Source organism: Zonotrichia albicollis, chromosome 5, assembly GCF_047830755.1.
Source record: "Zonotrichia albicollis isolate bZonAlb1 chromosome 5, bZonAlb1.hap1, whole genome shotgun sequence".
Lineage (NCBI taxonomy): Eukaryota > Metazoa > Chordata > Aves > Passeriformes > Passerellidae > Zonotrichia > Zonotrichia albicollis.
Window position 1 is genome coordinate 26,808,411 of NC_133823.1, and position 19,214 is coordinate 26,827,624.

Here is a 19,214-nt window from a genome sequence, read left to right on the forward strand (position 1 = left end):
TGCAGTGTACACGTCAGATCATCTCTGAAAAACTGGGTCGTGGCTCAAGAACAGTAGACCTGGAACTAGAAGCTCAGATAGATATATTGAGAGACAACAAAAAAAAATATGAAAATATCTTGAGACTGGCACAGACACTGTCCACACAGCTCTTCCAGATGGTACATACCCAAAGGCAACTTGGAGATGCATTTGCTGACCTGAGTTTGAAATCGTTGGAACTTCATGTAAGACTTTTACAGTGTTAAAAAAATACAGCAGCAGAGATGAAGATAAGCCTAATTGACTCGTGCAGGGTGTCTGCTACTTAGCAGCTACTTTTATAAACATTGCATTTAACAATATATTAGATACTCTTTGTGTTGGAAGCACTTAAAACTGTAGGAAATTATTGAAATTACTGTAGTTCTTTATTGTTTCTTAAATGTTAGCCTCTAGTTGATGATTGAACTCAAGAACTGACAATTTTGCTTTGTAGAGAAGATGCATTTTAGTATTAATTTTGCACCTAATGAAATGTCATCAAAGTGTTCCAGAGTGTTACGTCATTTCAATTACAAGATGTCTTTGGGGAATGTGCCTGGGAATAAGTAGATTAGGGCACATTACTTCACTTGGGCACATTTAATGTGAGTAAATTATTTTTCTGTAGCATATTTAGGCATTGAGATTTGATCTCTAAGTCCTTTTTTAATCAGAATTTTCCTACTAATAAGACTAATCTGTATTCTTATGTTGTCTGGAGTTGCTGAGCAAGAGAGGCAATCTTGAGATATCTGGGTTGTTATGATTCCATGGTTTAGAAGTTTATGTAACACTGGCACTTGCCTTTGCCAGTGGTAAAGCTGTTTGCTGTCAAGAGAGACAAGATGCATGTTGCTTACAGAGTATAGTATCTGGCTTGCTTCTGCATTTGCAAAGTTAAAACAATTTGATCCTTTGGAAAACCAATATTAAATGGTTTCATAATTCCCTGAAACATAGCTGCTGAAACAACTCAGATTATCTTTGTGATTTTAAAAACATCTGTCTTTTCATAATTGACTTTTCCCATTGAGTTTTAAGGGAGTAGGTGGAGTTCATGCTTGCACAGAGGAACCTTAAGTGATAGCTAGCTGAAAAAATGTGAAACTCCTACACTAATGTGGAGGAATTTTTAATATTAGTCTGACAGATGAAAATCTGTGAATGTAGAGCATTTCTAGCAGCTAAGAAATTAAATTATCTGCTAAAAGAAGCTTTTAATAATCAGTTTATTCTTGACAAAAATATGGGCATGTGGTTTGTGGCAGATCTTAGTGATTGTTGTGAAGTATGTGCTGAAACTGGATGTTTCTTCCAAAACTTGGATGGAATCTGGCATCATGCTCATTTAATGAATCTTGGGGTTTTTCCCATGATTAGCTTGTAACTTCTAATGGGAATACTGCTCTTGCAGTTTCTTTCAGCATCTTGTATTGGTCTTGGACTTTGCTTCTGTCATTCATCTCTTGTGTGGATTCTTGAATGGGGTTGTTGATTAAAACCAAATAAAGGTTTCTGTTGCTGTAATGAGAGTTATCTAACCTTTGCTTCCTGGAGATTTGCCTGGTGTTTGTCTCTTTCCCTTTTGTGTTTTCCCTCTGTTTAATCTGTAATGTATTATCATCTGTAGCCAAGCCTACTTTTGGATATTTGGGTTTTTCCCTCTAAAACTTGTGCAGGACTAAAAGTAACATTTCTGAACAGTTAGTCTTTCATGTTTAGTGTGATAACAGTATATAAGCTTAAGTAAAATCAAAAAACCCCCCGAGTCTCAAGGTAATACTTTTTCTTTTAAACATGATAACAAAACAAATTTTTTTATGTGGTATCTGGTGACGTATTACGTCATGTGAATGGGTTGCTGTTTCTCTTTAGGATCCAAAGATAACTGCTGGTTCCAGGCTCGTATGCCTCTAATTATATAGGCAGATGAATCCCAATTTTAATTGACCTGAGCATAGAGTATGAACTGAATGTAAACTCTGGGTGTAGAAAGGATTTCCTGTGTGTTTCGTAAGAGGTATCCACAGAGGTCATGGACAAAACTGAAAAGTTTGTATGAAACTATGAGCCATTGGAGGGACCATGATTGTTGGTCAGCATAATTCCTTAGTACTGCAGGCCACTGCAGACCCATCCTCCTTACCTCCCCCTTTGAGCTGATAGTGTTTTCTTTTGGGTCTGGGATGATCTGTGTGAGAGACCAGCTGGAAAACTAATTGCAGGCTTGCCTGCAGGAGGAAGAATAGATGGGACTAAGCTGCTGCAAGGGGCACTTCTACTGCTGTTGTCTCTGCCAGCATGCTGCTATTTCTTCTCTTTGCTAGCACTCGTGTTAGCTGTGTATCTGGCAATGTTAGAGCAAAGCCAGCTGGAAAATACTTGTTTTGGTTTTTTCCCAGCAAAATCTGTAGCACTTTAGCCAAGTGCTTTTGCTGCCCAGGCAGCTGTACAAAGCAAAGATGACAGATCTTTAGCAGTGTTTACAGGGCTTAGTTCGTAAAAACTTGCCCTGATTTCTCTTCCTTTTTTCTTCTCCTTCAATTGCTCACTTCCACTGCACCTTCTTTTCTAGAGGATTCTTCCCTTACCATTGCCCATTACCTATTACCCTTACTGTTGTGAACTTGCTAACATGAAATATCATCTGGCTCTGGCGCTCATTTTCTAGACAGATGAAAAGAAGCTGGGAGAATAGAGCACTTCTGAGTCAGTTGTTGGCAGTGTGCAGGCCTAAAAAGACCGAAGTTCCAAAGATGAACCTAGTGTGTTTTATAGTCATTACAACCAGGGATTGTACTCTTTTCTGAGAACTCCCATCTGTAGAATATGGAGATGCTATATGGATGACATAGATATAATAATTGGATTCATTTGGCATTCATGCATTGGGAAAATCTTTGCAGCCTTGCTCAGCTTACTCTGCTAACAAAGAGACATGGACAAACATATGTCTAAATGTGACTAAAATGCCTTGGAAATAATTTTGCCCTTGTCTCTTTGAAATTTATGGATGAGCTACATTAAAATTTTTATTTGCTATTCATTATATGCTCTGCTCTTCAATTATTTACAGCCTATTAAACCATTATAGATGTTGGGATTTTTTGCAGTGCTCCTTTCCAGAATGTAAGAATAAAACTTAATAGCTAATTAATGCTCTGTGCCCTTGTGAATTTAGTTACATTTACTGTATTTAATGTAGCAGTGTCTCTGTTCTTAATAAAGTATTACCTAGACAACCATGAGAAATTATGGATTAAAACCCTGCTGAATGACAATGTGAAGATTGCATTAGCACTTGATTTTAAGTAACATTCAAGATATCAGAGTGCAGAAAAATCACATAAATTAGGATTTAACATCATGTGTGGTAAAAAAAATCATAAACTATGTTTTACTGATGTTGGAGAGATTTCATAAGAACTGTGAACAAAATATTGTATTGAAATCATATTGGTTTAATCATAATCATACCCAAACAGAAGTGAAAGACCTGCCACATCTGTGTTTGCATTTTTTTGTATAGTTGCTAATGAATGCTATGATTTCAATTGATCTACAGCTTTGTTTTCTCTGTTCTTTGTTTATAGGAGGAGTTTGGCTACAATGCAGACACGCAGAAACTTCTAGCTAAAAATGGAGAAACACTTCTCGGGGCTATTAACTTTTTTATTGCCAGTGTGAACACATTGGTGAATAAAACAATTGAGGATACATTGTTGACTGTGAAACAGTATGAAAGTGCCAGGTAGCTATCCTGTGTCCAGCTCCTTGAGTGACTAACCTGTCAGATAAAAACCTTATAACACAGCTCTCATCTAATGAGGGTTTCTGTTTAACTGTAGATGATGGCACAGATCTTCCAATGTTTTGTACATGTTTCCTTGTAGACTGAATTTTACTTGTTAGCTGTAGGAGTAATTATAGCTGTTTTTTCCCACGTGCTAGATTAAGGTGGCTTTATAAGTTAGCGTGACAGTGGAAGATTAACACTTTTATCCAGCTGCATTGCAATAGGTAAAATAATCTCTTTGACTGAAAGACACTTCATCTTGTGCCTCTGTTGATGAACAATGCCTGCAAGTCACACTTGGGTTTTTATGCAGACATTTCAGGCTTGGTCAGAAAGGGGAAAATAAACCAGAAATTTCTCAGTGAGTGAATAATGGCTTTCTTATCCTGGAGAAGGCTACTTTTAGATGTGGCGTAGTATTCTAAAGCCGGGTTCCTTTTTTCTGTCAGGGACTTGTAGCTCTTTCTGATGAGTGGTTCCATTCTGACTTTCTTTCACTTACCAGAATAAAGTGCATTTTTTTTAATTTGACAAAAGATGTAGTCTATACATATAATTTTTTGTGATATTTGGGGTTTTTAAAGTCCAAAATTGCAAACTGTTTGAATTTTTAATTTCCCCCTTTTTAAGATTGGTCTGTTCTAATGCTTATTTTTGAACAAAATAGTAGGTTATTGTTTTGGTATTTAGGTAAACTTTCAAAGGCATGAAAGGTAGAATCAATGTGTAGATAAGGTATTGCTTTATTTTTGACATGTGTTTTGAAAAAAAGAAAGAAAGAATTGGTTCATATATCCAGGTATCCCCTGGAAAATTTATGCAAAATACATCTGCTGCAGTTGTTCTTGTCAGTCATTTTCAATATATGGTTCTTCCCTCCTGAAATACCTTCATTGCTTTCCCTTTCTGTTCGCTAAAGAAATCAAATATTTTGCCATTTTAATAAGTCAAATAAATTATAAAGGTTCTTCACTGACACGGCCAGTTCATTATTTTGCACTGTGAAAATAGGTCACATTTATTTCTGTGCCTCTTCTTTCCTGTTCCCAGTTGCACTTTAGCATTCATCTGTTCCCTTCTTCTGTCAGTTCTCGATAAGTTTAATGGTTTCCTTTTTGGAATTAAGCCATAAATTACTTATAAATCCTCAGTCATAGTGGCAGTGAGAATCAGGAGGAGGAGCCCTGTGAATATTATTGCTTTTACCTCTGAAAAGGTTGTATTTTTCTTTTGAGCAGTTACATCAACTGAAAATTGTGTTTTATAACCAGTTTTTAATCCTGATTTGTTTCCACTTAAAGAAATGTCTGTAAGAAAGCATGTTTACAAGGCCAAAAATAGTGTGGTTTGTCCCATTAAAATAGGTGGATACTCTAGGTTCCATTATTTGACAACTACAGAAAAGTATGGAAGGAAGAGTGATGCTTTGGGTGGGGCTGCACCATCTTTTTGCAGTCTGTTTTTCCATAGGACTTTTTCAAAGTTCTCAGAAAAGTATTTGTGGAAGAACTATGAAACTGTCCAGTTAATACATATGGAGCAGCCTGGAGCATGCTGAAAATGCTTTAGGTCAGAGTTTGGTGTAAGTGACCTGTTCCTCAAACATCTGTTTAAAGGGGGTGTCAGGCTCTTGGTGTGCCTCTTACTCTCAACACAAACTCTCCAGTGAACTGATTCAACAGTAGAAGAATGACCTGAAAAATATTTGCTAGCTTTTTCTGGGTCGCTAGGTTGAGATGTCTCAGGAGAAGCTCTGACTACTGAAGCCGGTACAAAACAGAGGGGCTGAGAGCATGTGGCTGAGACAGGAAGAGAAAAGGGAGGATGCTTGTTTAGTTGTTTAGGCAGTTTTATACAATGTGCTTGATGAATAGGAGGAGAGAGGAAAAAACTTACCCAGTTTTTTTTTTTATTATTATTTTTGGGGTTTTTTTTCCCTGTACTTAACTCTTTTGTTCATCTTCTGTTGTACTTAGACTTCTATCTGAGGTCACTTTTGAGGCACTGCCCTTAGATGGTTCTTTTTTCCCTTCTCCTCTTTCTTGCCAGGATTGAATACGATGCTTATCGAACAGACCTGGAAGAGCTGAACCTGGGCCCTCGTGATGCAAACACTCTGCCAAAGATTGAACAATCACAGCAACTGTTTCAAGTGCACAAAGAGAAATACGACAAAATGCGTAACGACGTATCTATCAAATTGAAATTTTTGGAAGAAAATAAGGTAAGCTGCTACTTCTCATGTTATGATTAGGAGTTTTGTTCTACAAGTTGTTACATCTTGAAATATGTATTCGTTTAGAAGTAGAATGAACAAGGAAAATAAGTTTAATTTTTGGAGCTCTTGCTGTATCACTGGGAGGACACACTTTTAGAGCAAGCAGCTTTAGAAGTCCCTAATCCAGCTACTCCAGCTACAAATGACAGACATTGTGACAGTAAGTTTCTTGTTGATACAAGAGGTTTCAAGTTTGCAGAAATATTACTTTTTCCAGTTTACCACGTTTATGGTCAAATGAGTCACAAAATTACTGATTTCATATTCAAAGTAACATGTACATTTGGCAACATTGTCACAGAGGTTATGCACAAAGAAGGAGACTGAACCATGAGGAGGCTTCTTCAAAATTAACCTTTTTTTAAGAATTTGAACTGAGAAGTACTACTTTGTATAATTAATGCCTTTATAGTTTCTTAATTTAAAACAGGACTCTTGAGCTGTTGGCTTGAAGGGTGGGGTTTTTTTCGTGTTTGTTTCAACCCTACATTTCATCCATACCCTCTTAATGATGGGATTCTTACCCTTCTTATTCTACCAGGCAAAGATAAAACTGCTATACAAAACTTTAAAACTATTTTTTCTCTGATAAATAAGTCCTTTAAAATTGTCTCTAATTAGATGTGAAAATTATGGTCTTTCAAGATCTGATTTTTTCTTACTCATGGTAAATGAGATGGTTATCATCACGTGTGTTTTTATTTCCCATGTTTTCAGAGGAAAGAAAAGGTGTTTAAAACCTACATAGGAGGTAGTTGTCACTCTATCCAGGGTTAACATTATCAGTGGGTTAACATTTTCAGTATGGGTTGATTAATGTATTTTAAAAATTAAAACACAGGTAACAACAGCCTGTCAAAGAATACATGACTGGCCCCAGATTACAGTAGCAAACCACGCTCCTTGCCTGGAAGGAGGAAAATTTAAAGAAAAAATCATAGGGACAGGCTAAACCAATTAAAATGGATTATTATTTTGTATTCTTGAATATATTATCACATATTCAGTAGCATCATCTTAGAATAAACATGGGGCTCAGGGAAGAAACATGAACCGTGAACGGATGATAAGAAAAAGGTTGAGAAAATAAGCAAACTACTTTTTGGTTTCCAAAACAATATATGCTTGAAACAGCTCCTGAGCACTGTTCCTTCATACAGGCATCTGTCTTAGATCTCCCTGGTCTGGAGTCACATAGCCAGCAAAAGTTGGCTTTGTGATGAGCCTGATCATCAGGTGACTGAACTGGCATTGGCCTGACTGTATTTCTAGCTCTTGCTGAAAAAATTGGAAAATAAAAGGATTGAAAAAAATCATATTGAAATTCATTTTCTTGAAGAAGCTGAAGTCTAATCTAAATGCTGATACTGATTCTTAAATTAGAAGATGTTCCTGAGAGCTGGGTTTTAAAACTGTGCTAGATTGAAAACAGGTATGTCTCCCTACTCTCCCCACCTTTGTTTTCTTCTTTCAGTAAGTTACTTGATACCACTACAGTGCACCTCTGTTAAAATGGTTTAATCCTTCCAGTTTATATCTGTGCAAGAATTATGATGCTTAAGTTCAAATTAGGTTAAAATAGGAGTTACCCTACTTCCTCATGGTTTCCATTATCTATATAACACACTTACCAATTTATGTTTAAATGCATAGGAAAGCTTCAGAGCGAAAGCATTTTATTTCCATCTTGTACAAAACACTTTTCCATAATTTTTTTAAACTAAATTAGATAGTTTAGGGAACACTGAAGAAGTTGTCTTCCTAGTGACAGTCTTGAATTAGACCAAGCATCCTGTTAGCAGTCACAGCCTACAAATTGTTTCTGAAAGAGATTGTTTTTTCCTTCCTGCCTTTTATATTAATACAGTAGGGAATCTCACATGCTTAAGCCTTTTTATCAGTGGTTGACATTTCTCAGTTTTGACACTGGAGATGTAAAAATATTTACTAAAGGGTGTGTGTAATTTTGTTCCCAAATGAGCTATAGAAAGGACTTCCTTTACACTTAAATATTGGCTTAAATATAATTATCTGCTGAGAGCTTTTCTGAGCTGAGCTTTACTTTATTTTTTTTTATTTATTGTGTAAGATGACATGATGTCATCATGGCAGTAGTTTGAAGGGAGTGAAGGAAGCAGCTTACCCTGTAGTGTAGGAGTAGCAGGTAGGATTGTTTGTGCCTGCCTTGGGCAAGAAGGGCATAAATTGGTGGAGAAGCAGTGGAAAGGGAAAGGGATGTGCTGCTGTTTCCAGCAGGTCCCTGCTCTGAGGCACAGAGCAGCCGTGTATGAAGCTTGCACTGCAGTGGCCTTGGACAGAAAAGCTCAGTCTGTGGTTTGCCAGTCTTTTGTTTCCTGTGGCTGAGACTGCTGGCACAGAAGCATTGCCTTTTACACTTCAGCTGCCTTTCTGAAAAAAAAGTGTAAGAAGGGAGCAGGAGCAGCAACAATTCTGTGCTGTCTGCTCTTGGTGGTGTATTTCTGTAAAGTACTTGTTCCCAGCATAAAGTGGGCATTCGAGTTTTTATAATGGCTGTAGGTGAACAGAACTTTGTTTTCTGAGCAAATACACTCAGTCTCATCCCTTGATGAGAATCTGTTTTACTACTGGAGGAGTAGTAAATTTGATATTCCAGGAGGAGCAAAAAGAGAGATCAGGAGAATCTTTGCAGAGTTCCCGTGTAACACTGGTTGGCAGGACTGAGATGGGTCCCAGTGTGGCTGTCTGATAACATTTCTTAATTAAGTGCAGAGATCAGATCTAGAACAGAATAATCCTGAAACAACTTTTTAGTTCAGGTTTTCCCTGTTGTTGCTGTTCACAGCAGCACAAATCCATTGGTTCAGTCAGGAGCAGTTCAGCTATCAGCAGTTTGTTCCTAGTAAATGGTGCTGCAAAGAACCTCTGAAGCCAGTTTAACTGGCTGGTGGGCTCCAGTTGGTCTGTGGTGCTGCAAATGTCACCAAAGAACCCATTATCTAGAAGGCCCTATCTAGGTTTTCCCTGTATGGGGAAAAGGCATCACATGGTTGCAGTCTCTTTGTGCCTCTTCTCCTCAGTTCATATGCTAATATTTCAATTAAAAGTCCTCAAAGCTTAGAGAGCTGCATTTACTGTAAAGCTGGAATTGCAAGTTTCTTTCTGTAAAACCAAGATACACAAGATTTCTATTGACTTTTATTACAGCATTTGATCTTGAAGTTAGAACTCATTTTTCTTAATGCTGATACAAGTTTTATTGGTGCTATCCCCAGCTGGCAGAGTTCTGTTGAAGTTTGTAGCATTTGCTGATGACTATAATAATAGTTTCATTCAAAATCTGCATCTTAAAAATAGGGTTTTTTTTTAAATTAGGATGATGGCCTGTTCTTAGCTCAAAGATTTCTGTCATTTCTGAAAACAGTTTTAGAAGGTTTTGTCATTTTGAGTAAAAAAACCCTCTTACTCTTAGACACACTTGAAAAATGTCAAATACCATTTTATGCAGAGAAAGAAAATGACTGCATTTCTGTGATTTGTACTTCAGGAGTTTGATTCTTAAATGCTTGCTTCTACAAATGAATCTGCAGTCCAGTGGAGACCCAGACTTTAAATTAAGATAGGTAGGAGAAGGGATTGTGATGGTTGTTAGGAGGTACAGATGCATGGATAGATTCAAAGGGGTGTTGTGTTTTTGGTCGTTGAGATGGCTGAATGAGGAGGGTGTAAAGAACTATGCACTTACTGTGCCACAGAAAATACCATGTTCAGAGGGAGTCGTGCAAAGAGGACAATATTTAGAAAGAACTGAAATGTTAAGAGCATCCATGTGAAAAATCAAGTCCAACCTATAGTATTTTCTGTGACACTTAAGTCTCCTGTGTAGGATGTGTCTACCTGCAGGTTTTCGTGCTTATCCACAATGTTTCTTTTTTGTTTTGAGACGTGTGCCACTTGTATTACCGAGTGCTTACTCTGCTTATAATTAGGAACAAATAGGTATATGTAGTTAATTAACAAGGAACAAAGATTTTAACTGTTGTTCCACTGTAAAACATGATGGCTTTTTGACAGCTATGTTAGTCATACATTGGAACCTGTATTTTAGCTGTATTTTAGCAGCATACCATTAGCATTCTTTGATTGAGGCAAATCTTCAAACACTCCTTTCCTGGGATCGGTGCTACATCTTGGTGATCAAGAGTTGGCCTTTACTGCTGCAATCTGACAATTGTTTCAAGGCTTTGATGCAAAAAAATGTGATCCCTTCACTCCCTCCTTTTCCCCCCATTACCTTCTCTCTAGTGTTTGTGAAAGTGTTTGTGCAGCTGTGTAGAGAATCAGATTGGGGAACTGATCCAGGTTAAAGCAAATACATTGTTGTCTGCTTAATTTTAATCTACATCTGTTCTCTGATCCAACTGACTGCGTATCTGCTGAATGTTTTGCCAACAGAGGGCTAAGGTGAAATACAGTGTGGAAATGGCAATCAGGGACTGGATATGGGAGTGGGTAATATATTTACCCATTCCCCAAGGTGGAGAAAGATTCTTTCATGGGAAAAGTGGGTAAATTTGAACTTGGTTTTAAATGAATAGTTGGGATCCAGTCCTTAGCTGTGGTTGCAGGTGGTTTTGCTGTGGACATTGGGTATTCTGAGGTGTTGCAGCTTTTTTCTCTTTGCTGGTTGCTGCTTCATAGTAGAGCTTCTTTGTATTCTGTCAGACAGTTTAAGTGGTCTTTTTCTAGAAAAATTTCATTTTGAAGTTACTTGAATGAAGATATGGAAAAGGTCCCACCATCATTTTGGGATTCACTTAGCAATCAGCTTCTGAAGGAGAGTAGAAGTTGTAATACTTTGAACCTCTGCAAACAGTTTGATAACAATAATGAAATTTATACCACAATGATCTAGGGGATAGAACCTCATACAGTGAAGTAGCTTTAGTAGTTAAAAAAATACCTCCAAAACAAACAGTATTTTTTCAGTCCAAATTATCTGCTTCTACACTGTCAATTCCAGCGTCTCTGTGTGTGTGTGTGTGTGTGTGTGTGTGCACATCCTTGAGCTTAGGCCTGAGTTTTTTAAATTATCAGAAGATTTTTGGGGCAGTTCACCGAAGGTTTATGTTAAAAGCTACCCTAACAAAGTACCAAATACAGTCTCAGACTGATGAAGAGGGCTGGGAGGGGAGATTCGTTACCCCTGTTTTATATGAGTTCCTATAAACTGTATGAGTAAAACTCTTGTAGCATTTTAATAATATGCTATAACAGTGAGTGTACTTCTCTGTAGAATTCCTGGCTGGGATTGCATGAAGTCTTGCATGTCAGTGAGGAAAGAATCTGCTTAAGAAAAGCACTGTGCTTTCTGTCTAAACTTTTGAAAGCAAGCCCTTCATGTTGTTGTGACATTTTTCCACTTATAAAGTGTAATATTTTGGTAATTAACATTTTTATAGATGAAAAATCTGTATGTTTATATACCTGTCTGCTCACACAAACTGAAGAAGAGGCCATCTTTTATGACTCAAAAAATAGTGTGAACTCTGTTTGAACAAGTGTAGTTAGCTAAATCCTGTGTCTCCTAGATGTTAAATTCTGTAAATTCTGTAAATTCTTTTGTAAATGAAAAAATGTCATCTAAAGATATGATGGGGAATTCCTTTCTAACATTCACATCTCTCATGTATTTTCTTGGAGAGCCTTTTGGTGGTATAAAGTATCATTTTACACTGTTAATGAGACAAAAAGCCTATTCTTTGGCATGTATTTGCATAAATTACCCTGAATTATTAGAGGAAACAAAGGGAGAAAACATGGGGGTTCCAGTTTTCAGATTGTCAAAGCAACTTAGATGAAAATTTGGGCCAGCAAATAAGAGGTTATTACTTAATTTTTGAATTGAGTCTGCTAGTTTAAAAAAAAAAGGGATATAATCAGAGATTTTAACTGTGTGAAGAATTTTTATATATTCCTGCAGGGATACATACACACATGGTCAATCCTTTATTCTCAAGGAATTTATATAATATATTTATTACATTTCTGAGTAAATGTTGCACTCTTCAGGTGTCATAGCATGTCAAATATAATGGTGGGGGATGTAATTAGAGGTCTTCCATTAAATGAAGAAGATGAGGTGTTTCTGTATTGAGTTACATGCATTTCAGAGAAGCCCAGTAGCCAATAACAAATAACCTGTTAAAACAGGCATGGCCCACTGGTAGGCACAAGTCACACCTGCACTAAGGAAGTTTTGATTCCCAGCAGGACAGAAGTAGACTGTCCATTGTGGACTGTGCTGAGAAATGAGACAGTGATCTAAAATTTGAGTAGAGAAAGCTTAATCTGTTACCTCCCACATCTATCTTCCCTTGGGGCTCACTCAGGCACCTCATTGCTGTGTTCTCTCTGTGTTGGCTGCCTGCTGCTGGGCTCAGCCTTGTACCTGGAAACAGGTACAGGGCCACCACCGTGGGGATTTGGGGTCTGACACAAGAGTGGCGTGTGCTGGGCTGAGAGTACACTCAGGAATAAAAAGGGTTTGGCTGCAGGAGGAAATGGACAGATGCCTTTGAGCATACTGCTGTCCATTCACAGCTTCAGGTTTCCTGGTGTGCTAGGATGGAAATGTAACATTTGCTTAACTTTGACTTCATCAGTGGGGCTGTAGCTTGTTATAGAGAAAAACAGTGATGCCCTCCAGCTTCCCTTGTGCTCTTCTCCCCAGGTTTTGGTTGCTGTTGTGACAGGTGTATTTCATGACTACTTTTCACGAATGTTAGAGTCAAAGAGCTGAAAATAATCATGTGTTACAGGAGATGGACAAGAAATATTGCTGGGAGAAGGGTATCAGTTTAATTTGCTTTAGGTGTCCATGACCTGGAAAGCAGCAACTTTCTGCAAGGGGGGAAACACATGAGCTGTGTACTCAGGTAATGCCCTTGCCATGTATTGTTTCAGGGAGGTACGTCCATTTGGCCTGCAGGCACGTATCTTAGAGGTTTGGCATCTAATTTCAAGGCATCAAGTACTTGTAATCAAGTGTTTGATATTTGATAGCATTATGCTGTTTAGTGAATTGTTTGCTCTGTGCATGCTGAGTTGGTTTTGACTGTTAAACACACTTTATGAAAACTCTGAATCACTTTAATGTTAAAGAAATTCATATTTGCATTTCATATCTGTATTTTTAAGCTTTTGTTAAATCAATCTATAGGAAGTCTGAGTATTTCAAATACACCTATTTCTTTGTAGCTGACCTGTGATGATGTTAACATCAGCCTCCTCTCAATGTCTCTCTCCTTGCCTGCAGGTGAAGGTATTGCACAATCAGCTTGTTCTGTTCCACAATGCCATTGCGGCGTACTTTGCTGGCAATCAAAAGCAGCTTGAACAGACACTTAAACAGTTCCACATCAAATTGAAAACTCCTGGAGCAGATGCCCCATCCTGGCTTGAAGAACAGTAATCAGATCATAGAAGAGGATCCAATGTTAACCTAAAATTCTTTAAATCTGAGAATAATTAAGGGTTGGGGTTGAAGGACTGTTGTAGTGATTCTTGAATGGACAGCTTTAAATTTTTCCCCTTTTATAATACTGTAAAACTGAATTTGATAGGAAAGTGGGTGACTTTAAGGTAACCAAACATAATTTCTGTAATTTCAAATATAGAGCACTCCTTTTGTATGTAAAGGTTGTCAGATATTTCTGTAATTGGGATAGGGGAGGGAAGGAGGGAGGGGAAACAAAACTATTATAGATTTGCACTGACAAATGATGCTTGTGATTTCTGATATTTTGGTGGCTAGTCAAAATATTTGCAAATGGAGGTTTACATGATTTGTACCAACATCTGGTATTTTATAGATGAGTATAGAAAACATCTTTAGTAATTTTCATATGACTTTTAAAAAAATGAGAAAGTTAAAAGACTATTTTGCAGATGAATACTATAAGGCCTATATGTGATATCTGCATATAAGGCAACAGTAGCACATGGCTCATTGACAAGTGGAATTGCAGCAAATGCCTTTTTTACAAATGTACCTTTCCATCAAAGGGTTAAAAAAAACCCAAAAAACACTAAAGCAAGAATCACTGTCAGTCTGAGGCTTCTGAGCACACGTTTTTGCTTTGCACCAAGTGGTTTGCTGAGTGAGGCCAACCATTAAATGTACTAATTTCATTGAAAATGTTTCTTTCTCTATGAAACAAATACCGTACTAGCCTTAAATCACAGGTATGTGCCTTTTTATAAGATAATATTTTCCACCAGTGTACATAACCTAAGAACCCGTTCATGTAATAGTTTGTCAGTTCCCAACAAGGGGAAGATGACTGTGTAAATGCTGTGTCATTGTACACTTAGAGCAAGTTAAAGCTTTAGTTAAATTTCATGGGCAGGTATGATTTTGAGAGGAAATCGGGACAGTGTGTTTTTTCTGTTTAATTGAAAAGCATACTTTGGTAATGGGAGTAAAATGGAGGACACATTTTTAATTTCTTCATCATTTCTGTAGTCCTTAAATGTAAAATTATATGTCAATTTTATCATAGACATTATAAATTCAATATATTGGAGTCCTCATTTGCACATGTTATGTTGCTTTATGTTATGTTAAGTAAAATGAAATATTTCAAATATGTTATTTACAATGGTGTGGATTGTATGATTTATGTACTGTATGTTCAAACGCCTTTCAGCTGACATTCTAAAGTTTTCAGTGTTTAACACAACTGTAATGTAACTGTAAATGAAACTTTTTAATCATTCCTCATTAAATTCTTGGCCTGACAGAGCCTTCTTTATGTTTTTGTTCTGTCAGAGTCTCTTGTAATAGCTCAATTACGTTCCCTAGAATGTATATCCTCTGTGAATTTTGTATTCATATTAAACATGTTTGCAGTCAAACTTTCTTGAGTTGTGATGTTAAAAGTAGAAGGGAGCTTCTGCAGTGAAAGCTTAGTCCTATTTTTGTGAGTTGTCACCCCTGCCCAAGAACATCTCATCAAGCAGCGCTAGGGTAGTGATGCTGTTTTAAATATGGGCAAGTTCAACTGGAAAGTAAATCCATAGTGAAACAAATCTTTTAATATATGTGGGTTTTGACTTGAACTTCTAAAGGAAATTAAATTTTATTTACAATTCTTATGAAGCCATTGACTTCCACTGAATCTTGGCACACGTGTGGTATGATGGTGCAAGGTAAGCAAGCTGAGTGATTGTAGGCTTGAACTGGGAAATGCATTATTGCAGGGGTGAAGAATGCAAGCCCACTGGCCATAACTGAAGTATTGGGCTTTCAGAACACTGCAGGAAAAGGGTACATGAGGAACACGTGCTCTTGGTTTCTCCCTGAGATTCATGTGTCCCCTGCCTGGGATTGCTGCTGCTCAGAAGGAACTCGTCTGTCAGAAAGGGTAAGAGTGAACTTGATTCTGCAGTTGCCTTAAGAAAGACTGACCAATGTGGCATTGTGTAATCCTCAAACTTTTGCAATGGCTTGAAACTGCTGGAGTCTCTTCACCTGGAAGAAAAGGTGGGACCAAAGAGATTACTTGCTAAAACCTGTCTGTATTGTTTAATACTGGGGAAAGGAAGAATTAGTCCATTTTGCTCAGCAAAGCAATTGTTCTAATGGGAAGCCTCAGTGAGGAGAGTTCTGTTCAATAAGTTATTAAACTGATAGTAGCCTGCTGTAGTACTGTAGCTTTCTTTGTTCACTGCTCAAATACATGTGCTTATGAAATTATTCAAGCTCATATCTTATATTTAAAGTTAACTTTTTAGAGCTAACCAAATTTAGAAACTTGTATCAAGAGATTGTAAGAGAAAAGACACTTCAGCATTTCCAATGGGAAGTAGTTATGGTTGTGAGGCTTTCTGATCCTCATAAAAAAGCATTATAAATATTTTAAGGTTGTAATGTGGCCTTTATCTAGGTGGACAGTTGTCAGGATGGGATGTTTTTGTTGTTTGTAGAGGAGGCCATACCCACCTTGTAGGGACTTGTCTGTGACAGATTTCATCTCTGTTAAATTGTTACAATAATGCTTACAGTGTTGCGTGAGGTTTCTAAGGATGAAGAACTCAAAGCAATTAGTGACATTTTCAGATATGCTGTTGTAGCTGCTGTACCAGACATGGTGAGCTGATTTGATTCTCAGTGACCGTACTATAAGTTATCTGTACTCCTGGCTTGTTTGAAACGTGTTGCTCATGTTATTTTGTTAATCTGAATTCTACAAACAGCTTTTGTGCTCTAAAAATGCTCTTTGGCCTACTTCATGCTTTTACAAGCCTCATACAAAGAACATTTCTGGTTACAAAATGTCTCTGTATTTTTATTTGGAGAGAGATCTACACAGGCAAGAGTATACTAATACACCATTAACATCATAACATCATTAAAGTAACAGCTTTTTTTTCGATCTTCAGTCAGCTGGTTTTCCCAGAAACCTTATCTCTAGTCTGTCTGTCCTTTCAAAAATTATCAAAGTAATGTAAAAAGAAAGCTAAATATTTCCCTCAACTGTGTTTTGAACTGAATGGGGGGCATATTCACTTTTTATGCTTTGCTTATCTGCTCTTGTTCCTTGTTGTGGTGTTACAAAAAGTGAAAGCTATTGTAATTATGTAGCATTCCTCATCTGCAATTGCCTTCAGGTTTGGGGTTTTTTTTAGTCTGGTTATCTTTTCCATGTTGCATGCTTGGTGTAAGGGTTGTACTAGTCACAAATTTTTTTATATTAGTTGTGAATGTTACCATATTTTATGGTAGCTCCCACCCTAAAATTAACCAAACTACTTGTTGCTAAGCTGTGTCAAGATGAAAGGGTTTTTTTATTAGAAGATCTTTATTAGACAGAGGATTTGACTGCTTGGTTTATATTTCTCTTGCTTCTTACTGTTTGTTGCTCTTTGACATCTTTGCGTTCTTTCTGGTTGCTCTGGTGTTAAAGGCAGGGATACACAGAAAACAGAGTTCTCTCTCTGTGACAGCTCTTGTTCACCTCTACACGTGTTTTACCAACATCCCTCCTCTGCATTTCCATGAGTCTTGTGTGGAAACCAAATGGCCAGGGACAAGGAGGGTGTTCACATGTTTTTGTCATCGCGGTAATAGATTGAAGGGAGTGAAGGAAGCAGCTTACCCTGTAGTGTAGGAGTAGCAGGTAGGATTGTTTGTGCCTGCCTTGGGCAAGAAGGGCATAAATTGGTGGAGAAGCAGTGGAAAGGGAAAGGGATGTGCTGCTGTTTCCAGCAGGTCCCTGCTCTGAGGCACAGAGCAGCCGTGTATGAAGCTTGCACTGCAGTGGCCTTGGACAGAAAAGCTCAGTCTGTGGTTTGCCAGTCTTTTGTTTCCTGTGGCTGAGACTGCTGGCACAGAAGCATTGCCTTTTACACTTCAGCTGCCTTTCTGAAAAAAAAGTGTAAGAAGGGAGCAGGAGCAGCAACAATTCTGTGCTGTCTGCTCTTGGGGGTGTATTTCTGTAAAGTACTTGTTCCCAGCATAAAGTGGGCATTCGAGTTTTTATAATGGCTGTAGGTGAACAGAACTTTGTTTTCTGAGCAAATACACTCAGTCTCATCCCTTGATGAGAATCTGTTTTACTACTGGAGGAGTAGTAAATTTGATATTCCAGGAGGAGCAAAAAGAGAGATCAGGAGAATCTTTGCAGAGTTCCCGTGTAACACTGGTTGGCAGGACTGAGATGGGTCCCAGTGTGGCTGTCTGATAACATTTCTTAATTAAGTGCAGAGATCAGATCTAGAACAGAATAATCCTGAGACAATTTTTTAGTTCAGGTTTTCCCTGTTGTTGCTGTTCACAGCAGCACAAATCCATTGGTTCAGTCAGGAGCAGTTCAGCTATCAGCAGTGTGTTCCTATTACTTAATGAATAGTGTGTCTTACTGTGCTAATTAAATAATTATACATCTTGCTGCCTTTTAAAAAATACTAAGGGCTGTAAATTCAAGCACTTAAGTGATAAATAATGTTAAAAACTAGTGTTGCCTGTTCAGTTTTGATTTGCCTTTTTTACATATGCATCATGCTAGTTTTATGTGATGGTGGTAATTAATTGCAGGATTTTGTTTTGAGAGCTTAACTAACAGAGTGCTTAATTTTGAGCCCAAATATAACTTGGTTATTGTGACAGGAGTGTCACAATTAAATTTTTCTCCTCCTTTTATCCAAACTCTGTAAAATTGAGGGATTGTAATGACGATGACACCTTTTTTCAGGTGGTGTAAATTGCTTTATTTCCATTAGATCTGTTCAGTCATTAGATTTGTGTTCAGCCTAAAGAATTAGATGCTCCGTGCTCTGAAGAAAAGCAGAGTTTACAAAAGACAAGGTGTTTTTTTACTTCTCATAAGAAAAAAAAAGCTTTAAAAAAAGTAGTAATCCTGAAAACTGTCTTGAGCATTTCATTAATTGGACATCTTAAAAAATTAACAGTATGATTTGGTTTTGTAGTATACCAACTCATCTAAATGCTATCTGTTCTAGGGAGGTGCATTTGTTGTTTATTATAGGCGGGGCTGCTTGATCTGCCTATTATTAAAGTTGCCTAATACTTCCTACTGTAAAGATCAGTTTTCAGTTGTTTATAACTCAGTCATTTTAGCTGTGTGGGCAAAATATTTGCCTGTTGAGTGTTACATATTTAGGTGAAAAAAATCTAAAGCTAAAAATTTAAAATGAATTTGCTAACACATTTTGGAAAAGTTCAGGGAGAACAAACGCACATGGTGAGGAAAAGTGAAGAGTTTAACTTCACATCCGGACTGGCTCCCAGGTCCTCTGCTGTCCTGTTTGGGTTTTGACTTTTCACATACAATGCCATTATGCAAGTCTCTTGTTTGGCTTGCTCTTTCCGTCTTTTCCAGAGCACATTTGTGCTCATGACTGGCAGCAATGAAAACAAGTGCCTTTGGCTCCGGCAGCAGCGGTTACAGTCCGGGCGCAAAGCGCTTCCTCGGGATGACCTCAGGGCCGCCCTGACACTCTCGAGGAATGTCCACGCTGGCTCCGAGCTGAGCGTGTCCTCTCCAGCTGTGCTAACCCTGCCAAGCAGAGATGTGTGCTCTGATGGGAATTCCCTTTTACTGCACTTCAACT

At 37.7% G+C, this 19,214-nt stretch overlaps 1 protein-coding gene across 7 annotated transcripts in view; it reads left to right on the top strand.

The window, feature by feature from the left end:
- ARFIP1 (ARF interacting protein 1) overlaps positions 1-14,879 on the top strand; it is a 40,476-nt gene extending 25,597 nt beyond the window's left edge. For all 7 annotated transcript variants that reach the window (XM_005486359.4, XM_074541149.1, XM_026792952.2 and 4 more), the window contains 4 exons: positions 6-227; positions 3,618-3,775; positions 5,870-6,044; positions 13,396-14,879. In XM_005486359.4, coding sequence (XP_005486416.1) covers positions 6-227; positions 3,618-3,775; positions 5,870-6,044; positions 13,396-13,551 — 711 coding nt within the window. In that variant the 3' untranslated portion in view covers positions 13,552-14,879. The remainder of the gene's footprint in view (positions 1-5; positions 228-3,617; positions 3,776-5,869; positions 6,045-13,395) is intronic.
- The last annotated feature ends 4,335 nt before the right edge of the window (positions 14,880-19,214 follow it).